The sequence below is a fragment of the Chlorocebus sabaeus genome, chromosome 21, assembly GCF_047675955.1.
Source record: "Chlorocebus sabaeus isolate Y175 chromosome 21, mChlSab1.0.hap1, whole genome shotgun sequence".
Lineage (NCBI taxonomy): Eukaryota > Metazoa > Chordata > Mammalia > Primates > Cercopithecidae > Chlorocebus > Chlorocebus sabaeus.
In genome coordinates, this window is record NC_132924.1 from 35,657,868 (window position 1) to 35,678,012 (window position 20,145).

General features: G+C 41.7%; 1 protein-coding gene across 3 annotated transcripts; it reads right to left on the bottom strand.

Annotated features, from left to right (window-relative positions):
* Positions 1-7,950: 7,950 nt before the first annotated feature.
* Positions 7,951-19,931, bottom strand: CBX3 (chromobox 3). 3 transcript variants are annotated; one of them, XM_007981830.3, is made up of 6 exons: positions 19,607-19,931; positions 18,135-18,186; positions 14,707-14,849; positions 12,678-12,840; positions 9,530-9,624; positions 7,951-9,211 (listed from the first exon to the last, which is right to left on the bottom strand). In XM_007981830.3, the coding sequence occupies exons 2-6, from the start codon at positions 18,156-18,158 to the stop codon at positions 9,085-9,087; spliced, it is 552 nt and encodes a 183-aa protein (XP_007980021.1). In that variant the 5' UTR covers positions 18,159-18,186; positions 19,607-19,931; the 3' UTR covers positions 7,951-9,084. The 3 variants fall into 3 exon arrangements, with proteins under 3 accessions (XP_007980021.1, XP_007980020.1, XP_007980022.1); XM_007981829.3 differs by lacking the exon at positions 19,607-19,931 and adding an exon at positions 19,341-19,486; XM_007981831.3 differs by lacking the exon at positions 18,135-18,186.
* Between the last annotated feature and the right edge of the window lie 214 nt (positions 19,932-20,145).

Below are 20,145 nucleotides of genomic sequence, written 5' to 3' on the forward strand. Positions count from 1 at the left end.
GAGATTACGCCACTGCACTCCAACCTGAGAGAGCAAGACTGTCTCAAAAAAAAAAAAAAAAAAAAAAAAAAAAGTAGAACCACTGTACTTCAAGCCCAAATTTAAATCTCGGGCCCTTCCTCCAACACTCCTTTCCCCAAATAGATGCTAGGTCCTCTCTTCCAGGTGCTAGGCATACACCAGTGAAAAAGACAAGTACTTGTTCCCATGTTCTAGAAGAGAGGAAAGCAGAAGATTCAGTCATCCTCTGCCCTGGTTTGTCTAACAACCACCTGTGGAAAGATCAGTATCTTATTTTTTCATGATACTACAAAGGAGCAGTATAATTTGCTTTAAGAATTCTGTCCTACTAGATGTCATGTTTTGGTGCTAGAAAATGGTTGACTATGGCTTTCCATGGTGAACAACTGGGATTTCAGAGTAAATCTGAGTTTTTCATTGTATTGCCACTCTATTTAACCAACTGCAAGAAAGCTACGGCATTCTCTGTGCAAAATGTCCCAATTTGTATCCTTTTCATTAGGTCAGAGATAGGTTTCTATAATATTACTTAGAAAGTTTTCTTGGGGCAAAGAAATCAGATATTCATAAAAGTTAAATAAAAAGACTAGAGAATTAAGAGGAAGGAATCTCCCTGCAACACTGTTTGCTAGAAAGATGAATTTCCCTTTAAAATGCGTCCATCTTGGGGTCTATCCAAAGGTGTTCAGTTACTGAAATACCAAAAAGGCCTTAAGTGATGGCATGGATATTGAATATATATCTTCTTTGGTTTCTTAATTTCATTCTTAAACTTCCCAATACCCATTCTCACCTACACTTTTCCCCTTGATGTCTGCCCCTTGATTTTCTCCTACTTTCATCAAAATGAATAAGAGCATAGAGACACTAAAAGTGGCTTGAGAGCACTAAAAATATTAGCTTAATATATAAGAATGACCAATTCAGCATATTAAATTATGGTGTAATGGGTGTCTACTAAATGCATCAGGGAAATAGGTAGTGGTTGGATACCATTGAACTTGACTGAGCCTTATAGTAGAAGTTGAAATATGGCCAGGCGCAGTGGCTCCTGTCTGTAATCCCAGCATTTTGGTAGGCTGAGGCGGGCAGATCACGAGTCAGAAGTTCAAGACCAGCCTGGGCCAACATGATGAGAACCCTGTCTCTACTAAAAATACAAAAATTAGCTGGGGCATAGTGGCACACGCCTGTAATCCCAGCTACCTGGGAGGCTGAGACAGCAGAATCATTTGAATGAGGGAGGTGGAGGTTGCAGTGAGCCAGGATCACACCACTGAACTCCAGCCTGGATGACAAGAGTGAAACTCCATCTCAAAAAAAAAATTAAAAAAAATAAAAAAAAGAAATTGACATATGAGGAAAGAGGGAAGGTTGGTAGGTTGGTATGAAAGATTCTTTAATATTAGTTTCAGTGTCATATTATTTTCTCCTTTAAGGAGCTAAAATGCAGAACTTCTGAATAAGGATAAAAAGGAGTCTATGATCTTAAGTTTTCTAAAAAGTGGCCAGGCGCAGTGGCTCACACCTGTAATCCTAGCCCAGGAGTTTGAGACTAGGCTGGGTAACATAGTGAGATCTCGTTCTACAAAATAAACAAAATTAGCTGGATGTGGTGGTGTGTGCCTATAATCCCAGCTATTTGGGAGGCTGACATGGGAGGATTGCTCGAGCCTGGGAAGTTGAGGCTACAGTGAGCTGTAATCATGCCATTGCACTCCAGCCTAGTGACAGAGCAAGAGCATCTCAAAATTAAAAAAAAAAAAAAGATCTAAAAAGCAAGAACAAAAGATATTTTAAGAAGGCATTTTCGGCCAGGCATAGTGACTCACGCCTATAATCCCAGCACTCAGGTGGAACATCTGAGGTCAGAAGTTCGAGACCAGCCTGGCCAACATGGCAAAACCCTGTACGTACTAAAAATACAAAAAAATTAGCCTGGCATTGTGGTGTGTGCCTGTAATCCCAGCTACTTGGGAGGCTGAGGCAAGAGAATTGCTTGAACCTGGGAGGTGGAGGTTGCAGCGAGCTGAGATCACACCACTGTACTCCAGCCTGGGGACAGAGCGAGACTCCATCTCAAAAAATAAATAGATAAATAAGAAGGCATTTGCAAATTGGCTGAAATTCCACGTTAGTTACACATTTTGTTTATATAGGGCAAATATCCATCTTTTCCTGGAAAGCACTCTTCTGGTGATTGATGTAATCATAGTATTCCACACATCTCCTTATACTTGATAGTTCCAGGGAGGACATCTGATGCAAGCTGGGACAATCAGAGATCTTTTAGAGGAATTTTTTTTTTTTTCCTGAGATGGAGTCTTGCCCTGTTGTCCAGGCTAGAGTACAGTGGCGCGATCTCAGCTCACTGCAACCTCTGCTTTTGGGGTTCGAGTGATTCTCCTGTCTCAGCCTCCCGAGTAGCTGACATTACAGGCACGCACCACCACACCCGGCTAATTTTTATATTTTTAGTAGAGATGGGTTTTCACCCTGTTGGCCAGGCTGTTCTCGAACTCCTGACATTGTGATCCGCCTGCCTCGGCCTCCCAAAGTGCTGGGATTACAGGTGTAAGCCACCACGCCCAGCCTTAGAGGATTTGTTTTTTGTTTTTTTGTTTTTTTTGAGACTGAGTTTCACTCTCGTTGCCCAGGCTAGAGTGTATGGCCTGATCTCGGCTCACTGCAACCTCTGCCTCTCAGGTTCAGGCGATTCTCCTGCCTCAGCCTCTCGAGTAGCTGGGATTGCAGGCGCCTGCCACAATGCCCAGCTAATTTTTTGTATTTTTAGTAGAGATGGAGTTTCATCATGTTGGCCAGGCTGGTCTCAAACTCCTGACCTCAGGTGATCCACCTGCCTGGGCCTCCCAAAGTGCTGGGATTACAGGCGTGAGTCACGGCACCCGGCTATATATATATATATATATTTTTTTAGACAGAGTTTCGCTTTGTTGCCCAGGCTAGAATGCAGTGGTGCGATCTCTGCTCACTGCAAGCAATGTCTCCCAGGTTCATGCCATTCTTCTGCCTCAGCCTCCTGAGTAGCTGGTACTACAGACGCCTGCCAAATTTTTTGTATTTTTAGTAGAGACGCGGTTTCATCGTGTTAGCCAGGATGGTCTCGATCTCCTGACCTTGTGATCCACCCACTTTGGCCTCCTAAAGTGCTGGGATTACAGGTGTAAGTCACTGCGCTTGGCCAGATTTTTAAACTGGACACTAGAGTGAATCTCAGTCTCCTTAGAACAAACCTGGGGAGCTGGGAGTTGCTAGCAGCTGTTTTCGGTTTGTGGCGATCAGTCCCAAAGAGGAGAGCTAATGTAAGGAAAGCAGCAGAAACCAGGGATGGCAAGTCTTGAGGTTGTGCTGGGTCAAGGTTCCAGACATCTGAGGCTTACAGTGGAGACTAGCAATAATACTGACCTGGCTCTTCTTCTTGTATACCAGATAATCAGCTCTAGGTGTTTTTCACATTTCACATTTAATGCTGAAAACCTCATGAGGTAAGTACCATCATTATCCTGCCTGTTTTACAGATGAAAATATTGAGGTGTAGGGAAGTTAAGTAACTTGCCTAAATTCATACAATAAATAGCTGAGTTCGGATTTAAACTGAAGGGGTCAAGCTCCAGAGCCAGTGCTCTGAACTACTTTGTTATTGTCTCTAGGCCAGGAATTTCCTTTATCTTTTTTTTTTTTTTTTTTTTTTTTTTTTTTTTTTTTTTTTTTTGAGAAAGAGTCTTGCTCTGTCACTTAGGCTGGAGTGCAGTGGTGCAATCTCAGCTCCCTGCAGCCTCTGCCTCTCAGGTTCCAGCAATCCTGCCTCAGCCTCCCGAGTAGCTGGGATTACGGGCCGATCGACTACTAGAGCTCTTGTTAAAATTGCTCCCCTTGTTCAGTGAATATTCAAGGCATAAATTCACTTGATTCAACAAAGGATGAGTCTCTATTGTATAGGTAACATACAAATACAGACACAAAATATTCACATTCCACTTCATATTAGAGATTGTTTTATTGTTGTTGTTTTGAGATGGGGCCTCGCTCTGTTTCCCACACTGGAGTACAGTGGCACAATCATAGCTCACTGTAGCATCAAACTTCTGGGCTCCAGGGATCCTCCCGCCTTAGCCTCCCAAAGTGCTGGGATTACAGGTATGAGCCACCACACCCGGCCTCTTTTGTTCTTGATACTCAATGTCCATATTGGCTTAATAAAATGAAAGGGCCAGGTATGGTGGTTCACACCTGTAATCTGAGACAGGAGGATCACTTGAGATCAGGAGTTTGAGATCAGCCTAAGCAACAGAGTAAGACCCGGCTCCAAAAAAAGTAGCCAGGCATGGTGGCACGTGCCTGTAGTCCCAGCTACTCAGGAGGCTGAGGTGGGAGGATCACTTGCCCTCAGGAGTTTGAGGCTGCAGTGAGTTATTGTCCCACTGCTCTCCAGTGCAGATGACAGATGAGAACCCCCATCTCTGGGGGGGGGGGGGGAGATAAAAGCCTACTGTAAGAATCAAATATAAGACAGCTTATGAGTTTTTCCCATTAAAACACATTTGTCTTCATTAGCCTTCTGGGGGAATAGAGCCATACATATGAGTCCAGCTAGGAGTCTGAGGGTTGTGTGGTTAAGACAAAATAAACTGGGCTGTTTTTTGTGTGACAGAAATAGAAAAGGAAGATCTAGTAATAATCAAACTCAAATGCATGATTTCCTGTCATGCATTGCTTAATGACAGGGATGTTCTGAGAAATGCATCATTAGGCAATTTCATTACTGTGTGAACATCACAGAATGTACTTAGGCAAATCTAGATGGTACAGCCTACTCCACACGTAGGCTAGATATTGGTCCTAGGCTACAAACCCATACAGCATGTTACTATATTGAACACTGTAGGCAACGGTAACACAACAGTAAGCATTCATGGATCTAAACATAAAAAAGGTAGTGTAAAAATACTGATATTATAATCTTATGGGATCCACTATCATATATGCTGTACATCATTGATCAAAGCCTTGTTATGCAGAGCATAACTAATCTACATAAAAGGAAATACAAATAGTTAAGTATGAAAAGAATGCTCAACAAAACCAAACATGTAAAATTAAACCAAGATGGCATCAGATTGACTAAAAATTAGTAAAATCGGCCTAGCAAGTGGTTCATGCCTGTAATCCCAGCACTTTGGGAGGCTGAGGTAGGAGGATCACTTGAGGCCAGGAGTTCGAGACTGGCCTGAGCAACATAGTGAGGCCCCATCGCTAAAAAAGGTTAAAAATTAGTAAGATCAATGTTGTTAATTTGTAGTACTAGTGAGGAAATGGGGTAATGGCTATTGATAGAAGAGTAAATCACCACAATCTTGACTTCTCTGATGACTTCTGAGAATCCATCTGTCTGCTAAGTGTCACTATATGTAAGAATGAGCATTACATTAATCTTTTTTTTTTTGAGACGGAGTCTCGCTCTGTCACCAGATGGGAGTACAGTGACATTATCTCAGCTCACTGCAACCTCCGCCTCCAGGTTTCAAGTGATTCTTTTACCTCAGCCTCCCAAGTAGCTGGGACTACAGGTGTGCGCCACCACGCCCTGCTCATTTTTGTATTTTTTGTAGAGACGGGGTTTCTCCATGTTGGCCAGGCTGGTCTCAAACTCCTGACCTCCTGATCTGCCTACCTCCGCCTCCCAGAGAGCTGGGATTATAGGCATGAGCCACCTCGCCTGGCCTCCCTACATTAATCTAATAGCAGGAAACTACCAACCACCTAGGTACTCATACCCAGCAATTGGTTAAGTTGGGGAGCTGCCATATGATATCCTACTATGTCCCTATTAAAAAAGATAAAACACATCTTGATTACTAAACAAACACAAGGCACTGTTCTGTCTCACATGCATACATTTCACCCTTATACGAGCCCATGAATAACAGATGAGGAAACTCAGACACAAGGAGGTGAAGTATATTCACTTGTTCAGAATCAAATAATAGCAGATTCCAACCCTGGTAACTTTTCTGGAGTGGTTAGCAGCTATGCTAGAATATATTTTAGTGTATTAAGTAAGATGGCTCAAGGTAAGAGTTGGGTGAAATATAAGTTGCAAAATAAAATTTAAAAATAAAATTATTTTTGTTAAAAACAAGTTTTTTTTGAGGCAGAGTTTTACTTGTTGCCCAGGACGGAGTGCAATGGTACAATCTTGGCTCACTGCAACCCCCGCTCCCTGGGTTCAAGCAATTCTCCTGCCTCAGCTTCCACAGCAGCTGGGATTACAGGAACACACCCCCATGCCTAATTTTTGTATTTTTAGTAGAGAGGGGCTTTTGTTATGTTGGCCAGGCTGGTCTTGACTTCAGGTGATCCATCCACCTCAGCTGCCCAAAGTGCTGGGATTACAAGCATGAGCCACCATGCCTGGCCTAAAAACTGTATTTAAATGTATAAAGCTGGGTCGGGCACAGTGGTTCACGCCTGTAATCCCAGCACTTTGGGAGGATGAGGTGGGCGGATCACCAGGTCAGGAATTTGAGACCAGCCTGGCGAATATGGCGAAATCCCATCTCTACTAAATACAAAAATTAGCCAGGTGTGGTGGTGAGTGCCTGTAGTCCCAGCTACTGGGGAGGCTGAGGCAGGAGAATAGTTTGAACCTGGGAGGGAGAAGTTGCAGTGAGCTGAGATCGTGCCACTGCTCTCCAGTCTGGGTGACAGAGCAAAACTCCGTCTCAAAAAAAAAAAAAAAAAAAAAAAAAAAGTATAAAGTCATATACGCAGAGATATGGGTGTCAATTAAACTTTGAGTTTGAAGCAAGGAAACTGGCGAGGTGGCCTTACTTCTACAGCATCTGAGTTGTTACAAGAAGCCTATTACACAGACATCAGAGGGTAGAAATGATAGAAAACGGGTTTTCTCTTCATCTAAAGATCTAAGCTCCAGGAATTCAAGAACTTGAACGAATGGTTTGGCTCAATCGTTCCATAATACACCGTGGTAGCCAGGAGAGATGGAAAGAGGAAGAGGAGAAGGGGAGAAAGATAATGCAAGATGCTCTACTGCTTGCTGGTTCTGAAGATGGAAAGGGCCAGGAACCAAAGAATATATAGGTGGTCTTTTGAAATGGAAGAGACAACGAAAAAAGATTCTGCCATCAAAAACTCCAGAAGGAATTCCCCTGATAACCTGACTTCAGCTCGCTGATTTTTGGACTTCCGAAATGGGTTAAATTTGTGGTAATTTGTTAAAGCACCAATAGGAAAGTAATACAAACACGAGTATAAAAGGACAGTATTTAAAAATTTTTTTTTGAGAGACAGAGTCTGTCATCCAGGCTGGAGCACAGGGACATGTATATATAGCTGTCTTAAACTCCTAGGCTTAAGGGACCTTCCCAAGTAGCAAGGACTACAGGTCCAAGACACCACACCCAGCTAATTTTAAAATTTTTTGTAGAGGTGGGGGTCTTGCTATGTTGCCGGGCTGAACTCAAACTCCTGGGATTCAAGTAATCTTCCTGCCTTGGCCTCCCCAAATTCTGGGATTACAGGACATCAGTTATTTCCTTTTCTGTATGGATTTTGGAAATCAATTAAAATGTGTCTATCACCACACTGAGCCCTATCAGAATACTTTACGTTCTTTAGAAGACAGTTACAACCACCAGATTTTAAAACCTCATTTTAATGAGACAATTCCTCCTAGCGATCACATGAAACTAACTTTTATCTCCCAACTGTGGAAACACTCCTGTGGAAATACATATTCAAGTTTAAAACTCATAAGCTCAAAAGATCTAGGATATGTACTCTAATGCCTTACTGGTATCATCCAACTTATAAACAAAGATAATCCAATGAGTGTGGGCGTTTCTATTTCTACCGTAAAGGTGTATCAAATAAAGAAAAGTCTAATAATTGCATAAAGGAATATAAAACTATTTATTAACCACTGTTCACCAGTATTTACAATAAAGTAAACAATATACAGTTGGATAACACTCTGATTACTACAAAGTTGTTCTTCCTGGCTTTTGTTGAACCAGTAAAGCAAATAACTGAAGATTGAGCCTACATGTAAGGAATCAGTTGGGGTAAAGAAAAAACATGCAGGTCAATAGGTTAGATTACAAAAGGCTGTTCACACATTTATGGCAGCAGGCCCTCAACTGCCAACATCTCTAACCATCTGATTAGGTTTATATGAGCCAAGTCTTACATATTCCATTCATCATTACCTTTTAGTCAATGTAGCAACAGGGATTTCAACATTTTGTTAAGGAATGGCTCACTAGGGAAAATTTTAAATTTTCATTTAACTTAGTTTTGTTTAGCTAGTTAAAACACACTAGCATTTGTCTAGTGTCCTCATCTGGATGAGGAAACCTGCTGCGATGGCAGTGATAAAATTTTTCCTTTTAGGCATTTTGCAAATAAACCACTGCAATTATAGATACTTTAAAATTATCCAATTTAAATTGTCCTATTTAGAATTACTTATTCCACTTGAAATGTATGGTTTCAGGAAAAATTTCAATTTAACTTGAAGTGATTATCTCTTATTTTGGTCAGAATAATGGCATCTCAGAAACATGGGTTTACCTGTGATTTTTTGTTTGGGTAAATGCTTAAAAACAAAGAAAAATTTACATATGCATTTTATGGATACACACACACAAAAAAACATGTAAAAAACCTAAAATGGTCCTTAGGCTTATGAGAACACAAGTTTTGATTGAGTAATGACTATGGACATTTCCCCCAACATTTAGAAAAGCTGTTCTTCAATGAAGAGGAAATAATATACCATGGTATCAAATGTTCTTTTCTGATAAAGGAAGCAACTACAGAAAGCTTTTATTTATTTGTTCAAAGTAACCAGTGCTATGGATGCAAAAAACCCCCCAACAACTCTTCCAACGCTACTTTCAAAACAAACATATCAAACTTGATTTTCATAAGGATGTAGTTATTTCGTCACACTAGTAAATCAAAATCCAAGACCCAAATTTTATATATATATAAATATATATAAAAAAACAATGTGAACAATTATTGAGCTTCATCTTCTGGACAAGAATGCCAAGTTAGTCTCTCTTCATAAAAAGCAATTACAATTTGAGGACACTTCATATTTGCCTCTTTCGCCAGCACCAAGTCTGCCTCATCTGAATCTTTCCTGTTTTAAGAAAAAGAAAAATTCAGTTACAAGTCTAAGTTGTCAACTGACAACCATTCATTTAAAAAAATAATAGTCCAAACAAAAGGTATTAAGTGCTCCAGGAGGGTTATATATATATACTTGTTGCTATGTTCTAATAAACTTCATTTTCAAAACAGGCCACAGTGTGCTGACCCTTGCTTTAAAACACTACTAGTAAAACCAGAATCATCCCTTCTTGGCAGGTAATTTTTCCCTACCTAATGATAAAAACCATTTCACAAATTTAAAAAAGTCTATTCTTTCTTTCAAATCTAACAGTCCCTGCATACTCACCATTTCATAAGAAACATCAATTCTCCACTGCTGTCTGTGGCACCAATTATTCTTTCAGGATCAAGACCTCTGGCAAATCCTCTTGGTTTATCAGCCTGTTTAGAAGACATTTTTTTCATACAGCAAACTCAAGAGTATTAAATTGTTTTCATGGCATTATTTTAAATAAACATGTTCCAATAGCGAGACAGACATGACCAGGGCAAGAACCCATATTTGGTAATTAAAAACATCTGATTTCCATTAACTTTACAAGTAGAAAAACAACCTGAGTTTGATATGTAGAACACTTAAAATTTCCAAAAACATTCAGAATCAAAACTCAAGAAAATTACTGCGTTCAGTGACACCAAAGGCAGAGTTGTGTGGGCATACAGAAAAACTAATCTCTTTATTTCTGGTAATAATAAAGTCTTGAAAGTTAATATATTTCAAATTACTTCCAGGAATTAGTCTGAATTATCAATGCATTTTAAAAGCGTAAACAAAACACAAACAGTGAGAAATATTAAAAATGTTAAAACTCACACCAACTATCTGTGATCATTCTAAATGATAGGAAATGTTAGAACAAACTTGTCTAACCTGCGGCCCAGGACGGCTCCAAAGGCGGCCCAACACAAATTTGTAAACTTTCTTATACTGAGACTTTCTTGTGATTTTTTTTTAGCTCATAAGTTGTGGTTGGTGTTAAGTCTATTTTATGTGTAGCCCTAGACAATTCTCCTAATGTGGCCCAGGGCCGCCAAAAGATTGGACGCCCTGCATTAGAAAGTACTTAATATAATATAAACCAGTGGTTCTCAAAATGTGGTCTACGGATTCATTGGGGATTCCAGAGTTCTTTTTGGGAGGGGGTTGGGTAAGGCCCCCTTTTTTCACCTATTTGTGACTTTGGATTGTCTTCATATACCTCCACCAAAACAATACGCCACAGCAATCAAATGTGTTTAAGTAAAATTGCCTTAAGACACAAGTCGAAGATTTGTAAAAATGTAAAACGCTACTCAACTTTTTTAGAAAAGTCATTTTATAAATTTGTTTTAATTTCTACTATGTTAGTATTGATAGTTATAACCCATACAAACAAAAGCTCTCTGGGGATCCTCAATAATTTTTTTAGAGTGTAAAGAGGCCTTAAGACCAAAAAAAGTTGGAGAACAAATGATATCAATAAATCCTTTATTCCTGTCAGAGTTTTATGTCAATGTCATAGGCTCTGGAGTAACACTGCCAGGGTGAGAATAATGGACCTACCCCACTTACGAACTGTGTGGCTTTGGGCAAGTTAATCAACCTCTTTGTGGTTTCATAAAACAGAATTTTAGTATCTATAGCACAGGTATTTCACAGCACATTAAAAGCAAAAGATTCGGCACACAGTATGGCACATGGTAAGGGCTCAATAAGTATTGTTAAAAGTTGTGCTTGATTTATTATTTAGTAATTTTTGGAGACAAGGTCTTGCTCCATTGCCTAAGCTGACGTGCACTGGCATAATCACAGTTCACTGCACCTTCAACTCCCAGGCTCAAGCAATCCTTCTGCCACAGCCTTCCAAGTAGCTGAGACTACAGGAGGCGTCCACCATGTCTTGCTGATTTTTTTTCTTTTTAGAGATAAGTTGCCCAAACTGGCCTCCAACTCCTGGGCTCAAGCAATGTTCCTGCTTTGGTTTCCCAAGGTGCTGGGATTATAGGCACGAGCCACTGTGCCTGGCCAAAACTGTGCTTCTGTTAAGCATGTGATTTACTTTCAAAACCAAATTTGTAGTCAATCTCTTGTTTCCTCATCTGTAATAGCGATTATACCTATGACCTTATACAGAGTTATCACGAAGGTTGTACTTCTTTGCTTCTAGTTCAAATGATCAAGTTTTAAATCATGTTTATAGTGCCTAAGCCTAGAACCTAATTCAGCACCAAGATGTTTCCCCAAATTGCCACATTAGGACAGTGGGCAAGATAAGTATAATCTGTTTTACAGTCAAGGATGTAAGTAGGAAGTTACCTGACTTGCCTGAAGCCACAGAGACATGAAAAGCAAAGACTGGACCAAAACACATGTAGAGTAAATCAACTGAATGTCTCAATTCATGTCAAGAAAGCGTGTAATGATTATCAAAGACTGTAGACTTCAAAATCAAGGCATTGTTTGGCAATACAAAGATGACATGCAAATACTTTTTGGTGGTCAATGCCATTAATGGACTATAATCAGAAAGTTCTATTTGCATTGTTTTTACTATAGTGCAAAGGCTTTCAATAATCCAATCTTAGTATTGTTTGTACCTAAGATTGCTAGCCTGGGATCACAGGTAATTAATGGGTCTACTCAGGGATCAAATCCATGAAACTAAGAAAAATTGCACTAGCACAACCTAAGTGGCATAAGCACTTACTGCACATTTAACACAATGTAGGCTAAACCATGCCCATCCTTATTGTCCTAAATATTAAAATATTTAAAATACGATTAAGAGGCCTTTTATAAAAGTATCTGAGTTTTAAAAAAGCAAGCCATCAAAGCTGGGCTTGGGGTGGCTCACGCCTGTAATCCCATAACTCTGGGAGGCCGAGGCGGGTGGATCACCTGAGGTCAGGAGTTTGAGATCAGTCTGGCCAATATGATGAAACCCCATCTCTACTAAACATACAAAAATCAGCCAGGTGTGGTGGCGCACCCTTATAATCCCAGCTACTCTGGAGGCGGAGGTTGCAGTGAGCGGAGATAGTGTACCACTGCACTCCTGCCTGGGCGACAGAGGGAGACTCTGTCTCAAAAAAAAAAAAAAAAAAAAAAGCTGGGTGTGGTGGCTCACACCTGTCATCCCAGCACTTTGGGAGGATGAGGCGGGAGGATCACGAGGCCAGGAGTTCAAGACCAGCCTGGCCAACATGGTGAAACCCCATCTCTATTAAAAATACCAAATTAGGCGGGAGCCTGTAATTCCAGCTACTTGGCAGGCTCAGGCAGGAGAATGGTTTGAACCTGGGAGGTGGTGTTGCAGTGAGCCAAGATCATGCCATTGCACTCCAGCCTGGGCGATAAGAGCAAGTCTCCATCTCATGGGGGGAGGGAAAAAAAAGAAATCAAGCCACCGACGTTTTACAGTAGGACAAGCTGGTAGGCAGTATTTTATACTTACAGCATCTCTTTTCTTCTTTGATTTGCTGTCATCAGATTCACTGTCAGATAAAGATTTTCTTTTTGTACCATCTTTTTCTTTGCCAGCTTTCTGAGAGTTAAGAAATGCTTCAATCAACTCTGGACAATCTAAATTTTCTTCAGGTTCCCAAGTATTGTCAGCACTGTGTTTAGTTTTAAAAAAAAAAAAAAATTGATTGAATTAGACACGATTCATCACCATTATCCAGATCCATTTTAATAGACACCTGGGGGAATAAAAAGTCCTCTGTACTGCAGATACTAATAATTTCCTCCTTCCCTACATTACCCCACCCCCCGGCCTGCCTCTGCCAAAGACAGGGTCTTGCTTTGTTGCCCAGACGGGAGTGCAGTGGTGGAATCATAGCTCACTGAAGATTCCAACTCCCGGCTCAGGCGATCCTCCGCCTTAGCCCAAGTAGCTGGGACTGCAGGTATGCAACACCATGCCCAGCTAACTTAAAACATACACAATTTTTTTTTTTTTTTTCTAAAATAGAGAAGGGGTCTCATTTTGTTGGCCAGGCTGGTCTTGAATTCCTGGTTTCAAGTGATCCTCCAGCCTTGGACCCTCAAAGTGCTGGAATTACAGGTGTGAGCCACTGCACCCAGGCCCTACATTCTAATTTGAGACTCTAAATTAGTAAATCCAAATTACTGGGTAGAGAACAATAAAAGTCTCTGCTCTGTAGTATTATTTTCATTAAAGTCTTCTTGGCTGGGTGTGGTGGCTCACACCTGTAATCCCAGAACTTTGGGAGGTGGATCCCTTGAGGTCAGGAATTTGGGATCAGCCTGGCCAACATGGTGAAACCCTGTCTCTGCTAAAATACAAAAATTAGCCGGGCATAGTGGCAAATGCCTGTAGTCCCAGCTACTCGGGAGGCTGAGGCAGGAAAATCGCTTGAACTCGGGAGGCAGAGGTTGCAGTGAGCTGAGATCACGCCACTGCACTCCAGCCTGGGCAACAGGGCGAGACTCTGTCTCAAAAAAAAAAAAAAAGAAAAGAAAGTCTTTTACATTACTTATTACACTGCACATGGCCAAATGCAGTGTAATTTTGCTAGTGGCCTTAAGTTTTCGGAGAAGAAGAAGGGAGGAGCCCATTCATTTCCTAAAGTTTTGCTGGGTAAAAATAATTTTTCATGTTTCATGGGCTTAATAAAGTATGGACTTATGATACATACTTAATTTCAACTAAAAACATTGGAGGATAAAACAGGAAAACGTAAATCTCCCAGTCAACTCATATTTCCCAAACTGCTACGAATTAAATGTGAAAAGCAGGGAAAGCACGAGGTAACAGATATGTGAAGCCCAATCATTTGACTACCATATGCTCTATCTCCAGCAAGCTCAGGAAATTGATCTCCACCTATCCATTTTTAATTGTCACTGCCTATGGAACTTTGTGGTGTAACAAGGAAGAATCAAAGCAGATAAGCACAACAAACACCAAGTGTTAAAGTATGTAATTGCTGCATGTTCAAGTTATTCACATTTTGTGAAAATTATCAAGAATCCATATCAAAGAACACAAGGAACCAGAGAGCTTAAAACAAGCCCAGGCTCTACTTCTTAGGTATTAGGACATAATAAACTTAGTATAAAGTCTAGATTATATGTAATCCTGTATGAGACCCACTACTCGATACTATATAGCTTCAATGTTTTTTAGTACCCTCTGTGTGGAGGAAAACAATGCAGATTGTTATAATCAGTATAATATCTAACCACATTAAAATATATTACATAGTAAACTACACTGTCTAATTTTACAAATTTGACTCCCCAGGGTAATAAACTAGTCTCTAGTCTGCTCAGCTTCAACTGTACAATAAAGTTTTGGTTCTTTTTAAATAGACTTCAAATAAGATACCTAAATTCAAGGTGTCTTTACATTTAAAGACATCTATGGGAAAGCAGGTAAAAGAGTCAGGTTAAAAACAAATTCTAAAACCACTTAGCTGCAGTCAAACATACAATACAGATGCGCTAAAGTTTCTTACTCTGTAAATCCCTTCCACTTCAGGAAATATTCCACTTTCCCATTCACTACACGTCGATCTAGTACTTTTTCCACCACAAACTCTTCAGGCTCTGCCTCTTCAACTTTTTTACTCTTTCCATTCTGTTTTTTCCCCATTTTTTGCTAAAATAAAACAAATGAGAAATTAAGAAATATTCTTCTTGAATTTTGGGCACATTTTCAAGGCTCAATTGCTTACATTATTATTACATTCAACATAAATTTTTACTTTTTACTTCCATATCCCAAGGCAGACAGGGAAAGATTAAAAGTCAACAGACAATAAAATAAAAGAATGCTTTATTTTGTTGATTTAGCTCAAACTTATGACCCACCACCAAAATAATACAATCAAAAACACTATCTGGAAAAATTACTTTTTTTCCAGTCTTTTTTTTTTTGAGACAGGGTCTCTCACTCTGTTGCCCAGGCTGGAGTGCAATGGCGTGATCTCGGCTCACTGCAACCACTGCCTCCCTAGGTTCAAGCAATTCTCAAGCCTCAGCCTCCCAAGTAGGTGGGATTACAGGCGCATGCCACCATGCCGGGCTAATTTTTTTTGGTATTTGTATTAGAAACGGGGTTTCACCATGTTGACCAGGCTGGTCTCAAACTCCTGACTTCAAGTGAGTCTGCCTCCCAAAGTGTTGGGATTACAGGCGTAAGCCACTGCGCCCGGCCCTGTAGTCTTAAAAGACCAAGTTTACTAGAGTTTTCACTCATTTTAACAACACAGCAACTATGCAGGAAGTACTTAAAGGGTGATACAGAGAAGAAAATAGTAGTGACAGGTCTTAGGTGAACCAACAGTAGACCTAAGAGCCTCCTTCTCAATTCAAATACTAATGTCAAAAGTTTCAATAATACAGATAAAAGGTAAGCGCAGAATGAACACGTGGTTCACAATCCTGATACCAACTGCAAGGTCAACTATGGAGACCACTAGGAGGTTAAATTAAAGGACAAGATTATTTTTCCATCTCTGTAGATAATATTTCCTACCACTTAGAACCTATAAAGCTGTCACTTCAAGAGGACAAAAGGGGAGATTTTAATTCCCTAAGGTGAAAAAAATCCTTCCTTCCTGGTTTCTCAAGACAAAGTCTATATTGGTAGCCAACTTCACTTTAAACAGGCATTTTTTTGTATGACACTATTTAAGAGAAGCAGGAGACCAACCTCAACCAGCTCTCTCCAATAGCTCAAGATTTGCTATGAGAGGATTAAAAATGGGGAAAATTTTTATGAGATTAAAAATGGGGGGGGGGAACCCCAAAATGGTTAATCAGAACAGAAGATCCTATGGGCAGAGAAGGAATCCACCTTAACATTTCATCTTAAAACAAATGCTACTGCCGGGCGTGGTGGCTCATGCCTGTAATCCCAGCACTTTGGGAGGCTGAGGTGGGCAGATCACCTGATGTCAGGAGTTTGAGACCAGCCTGACCAACATGGAGAAACGCTGTCTCTACTAAAAATAAAAAAGTAGCCAGGCGTGGTGGTGCATGCCTGTAATCCCAGCTACTTGGGAGGCTGAGGCAGGAGAATTGCTTGAACCCGGGAGGCCGAAGTTGCAGTGAGCCAAGATCACGCCATTGCACCCTAGCGTGGACAAGAGAAAAACTGTCTCAAAAAAACTCCCCACAAAACCAAAAAACCCAAATACTATTAAAAAAAGATAAACCTTAATTGCCCAGTCACTAAAGCCATCCCACAAGTAAAGCAGCAAGCAGAAAAAAGTTAACAGCAACACCTCAAGGCTACAAAAGGACATTTCAAGCTATGCAGGCATATGAAGTGCGCAGACATACATGTAAGAAAGGCCTCAAGACTGCAAAATGACATTTCAAGCTATGCAAGCAAGCATATAGGTAACACACACACACACACACAAATAAAAATTCCCTGGAATACAAAAAAATGCAGCAAACACCTGACTTTTTCGGATACCATTTCCAAGTCAGGTCTTATGATTCTCATTAGTCAAGATACTTGAGTACTGGGCCCAAACAGATTTCTGTCACTGTACAGTACAAGAAGGTACAAATAATAGTGGGAGAAGCAAAGACAAACTGGAATAGACAGAAGTGTATTAGATACCTATACTACATGAAAAACAAAACAGCTACTGCCACAAAGGGAGAAGGCTAACAAAATAAAGAAGTAAAAAATAAATATAGAAAATGAAAAGGATACACACTAAGGTTAAAAAAAGAAAAAAAAAAAAGAGCAGACAAAATACCATACAGTATTTACTACTATGGCATTCATAAGCTAGTTTCAAATGCTCACCATTTTCTTTTGTAGTATATGTTTGGCTTAACCCAGTACTTTTTTCCAAATGTGGATATGAGTCAAAATAAATTTCCCATTATTTAAATGAAATTAACAGCACACATATCTCACACCACTAATGAATTTTTAAAATGAAAAGTTAAAAAAAGTTTTAAAGTGGCCAACCTGTGATCCCTCACAAAATAAACTATTTAAATACCAATAAATAACAGACCCCAAAGAGTATCAATTGCATGCAAAAACAAATTCTGTTTTCCAGGATATCTGACTTAACATAGAATCTAATGATGGCACAAATTAAAAATCACCAATGTGCCCTTTCTAGTGTGAAACCCAGAGAGAACATATAGACCAAAAACAAATGCTTTACTTTACCTAGGAGACATTAACATTCACCTTTACGGGCTTAAGATTAATGCAATATGTTGAGTTAAATATTGTGAAAACTGTAACTTTGAATTTCATGATTTTTATGTGAATATTCCAGGGTTTTAAAAAACTTGTAACATGACATGGCTGAATAAGATACAAAAAATCTAGCTTTTTCTCCCTTCTGGATCTATTTGCTATTTCGATCATTTTTTTTAAAAAAACAAAACACCGCAATGAATTATATTTAACATTCTTCCATATTTCAGAGTAAGTTAAAACAAGATAAAGTGACCAAAGCAATTTGAAAGATTCAGTAACTTTTGCTCCAACCTAGGTGCACAAGGTACCTGGTTCTTTAAATTTGGCTTTAATGAAAATACTTCTCCAGAATTCTGGGGATTTAAGGAAAATTATGCCAACCAACAAGGGCTTTATCATTTTATGTAATATTTTTCCATGTTGCAAAAATGTGGGTATTTATACCTGAAGATAAAAATCCTCAGCAAAATCCACATTGCACTGTCCTTCAAAGATTAAACTAGTTAAGACGCTATTAAGTCAAGTCAGCAAGTATCTCCATGTAATGAATTCGTTTTGCTCCTAATTTTCCCCTATAATTATACGGGGAGAGCTGGGAAATATGTCGATGTAAATTTCTCAACCACAAAGATGCAAAGTTATACTTTGGGGGAAAAAACCTTGGGTTAAATCCTTACATACTTTAGCTTTTCATTAACTTACCAATGTAGTTTTATTGGAGGCCATTTTTTATTGCAGACTTGAAGAACTATTACTAGAAAAATGCATGACAGTTAAGAGAAGTTTGCACGACACAAAAAAGGTAACTAAATACAAGTTCTGTTTGGATTCCAACCCCCAAGTAGGGAGCGCACATTTCAAACGTTGATACAAATCCAGAGTAGATTTGCGCTCCTACCTACATTGCTTATGATGCACGTAAGTACGTGTTCTAAACATGAGATTCTAGAAAGACTTTACTGGGGATCTTGGTACCTAAGGCAGCTTCACATGGCTTAACATAGGGGACAAATATCTTTTCTAATCTAAGTCCCATTTGTAATAAAGTCCATGTTCCATTTTTAAAGGACAATCCTTTCGGTTTAAAACCATGCACGATTACCCAAACAATTCACAACTGTAAACCACTGTGAATCTTCTCTGTTCTGCAATCCTAAGTTTGTTTCTGCTCAGAAATCCTCTCTTTTTCCAATCAGCAGTTAACTAACTAAAGGAAAAAACTTAACGATGCTTCAACCCCGTTTCGTGACACTTTGAAGACGCAATCACCTTTTGCACACACCCGCTCCCCCTCCGCCTCCGACCCCCTCCGCTGGAGCTCTGCGTCCCGAGGCCTAAGCGCAGGTGCCCGCCCCCACCCGGGAGCGCGGGCCTCGTGGTCAGCGCATCCGCAGGGAGAAACAAAGGCCGCGGCGCGGGGGCTGAAGGGCACTGCGCCACACGGCACGCGCCTATCCCCCGCGGCGGCCACGTTAACTGGACGGCCGCCGCAACCTCGGGATAGTCGGCCGCGCGCCGCCAGGCCTCGCGGACGCGGAACCACGCGCCGCCCTCCCGGAGGCCCAAGTCTCGACCCAGCCCCGCGTGGCGGCTGGGGGAGGGGGCGCCTCCGCCGGAACGCTGGTGGGGGAGGGGGAAGGAAAATGCGCTTTGTCTCGAAATAGGGCGACCGTCGCCACAGCTCCCTACCCCCTCGAGGACCGAACAGTCCCCCCACTAACTGCCGGCGCCGGCCCCGAGCCAGGTCAGCCGCGAGGCCACCGCCCGACCCTCTCCACTCCTTTCCGCAGCTCCCGGCGCGGTGTCCGGCAAGGAAAGGAGGGGAGCGGAGAACCGGGCCCTTGGGGCGCGTGCAGCATCTGATGCACCACCACCGAGCGAGGGCTAGAGAGAAGGAAAACCACCGACTTCACCGCCTCTGAGCTGCTCCGGGTCGCGGGTCTGCAGCGTCTCCGGCCCTGCGCGCCTACAGCTCGAGCCACATCCGAGGGGGGAGGGAGCCGGGAGCTGCGCGCGGGGCCGCCGGGGGGGAGGGGTGGCACCGCCCACGCCGGGCGGCCACGAAGGGCGGGGCAGCGGGCGCGCGCCCGGCGGGGGGGGGAGGGGCCGCGCGCCGCACCCGCTGGGAATTGGGGCCCTAGGGGGAGGGCGGCTGCGAAGACCGCGGCACTTACCGTTCGCAGCGTGGCGCCTGGTGGTCCCCGAGGGGAGGGAGGGGGGAGGAGGGGCGAGGACGGTTACCGGAGTCTCCTCAGCGGTGGCTTTTCTGCTTTGCAGCCTCAGCGCTGGCGCCAAAACCGAACTCCGCCCACTTCCTCGCCCCTGCGGTGCGAGGGTGCGGAATCCTCCAAACGCTTGGGGAGAGTTGGGAGCTTAAAAACTAGTACCCCTTTGGGACCACTTTCAGCAGAGACCCCTCCTGTACCCCAGGGGTCAGCTGCATAGACGCGGGTCAGGGTTAGGTCAGTGTGGCGTGAACGATAATTTGACTAGAAGTTCATTCGGGTGTTTCCGGAAGGGGCCGAGTCAATCCGCCGAGTTGGGACACGGAAAACGAAAAGGGAAGGCTCATATTATACTACGATTTTTCTGGCGGGGGTTATCAAAGGCGTAGCTGCAAGGACCACCTCCCAGGTTGAGAGGGCTGGATCTCCGGGCTGCGGATTAAGCTCCTCCCGTCGGCGTTAATTTCAAACTGCGCGACCGTTTCTTA

Bases quoted from the DNA above. Each gene is read 5' to 3' on its own strand.
- CBX3 (XM_007981830.3), bottom strand. From the start codon at position 18,158: ATGGCCTCCAATAAAACTACATTG. The intron at 9,625-12,677 runs GTAAGTATAAAA...TCTTCTAAACAG, and splicing joins CAAAGAAGAAAAGAGATGCT to GCTGATAAACCAAGAGGATT. The intron at 9,212-9,529 runs GTGAGTATGCAG...TTCTTAAAACAG, and splicing joins TTGATGTTTCTTATGAAATG to GAAAGATTCAGATGAGGCAG.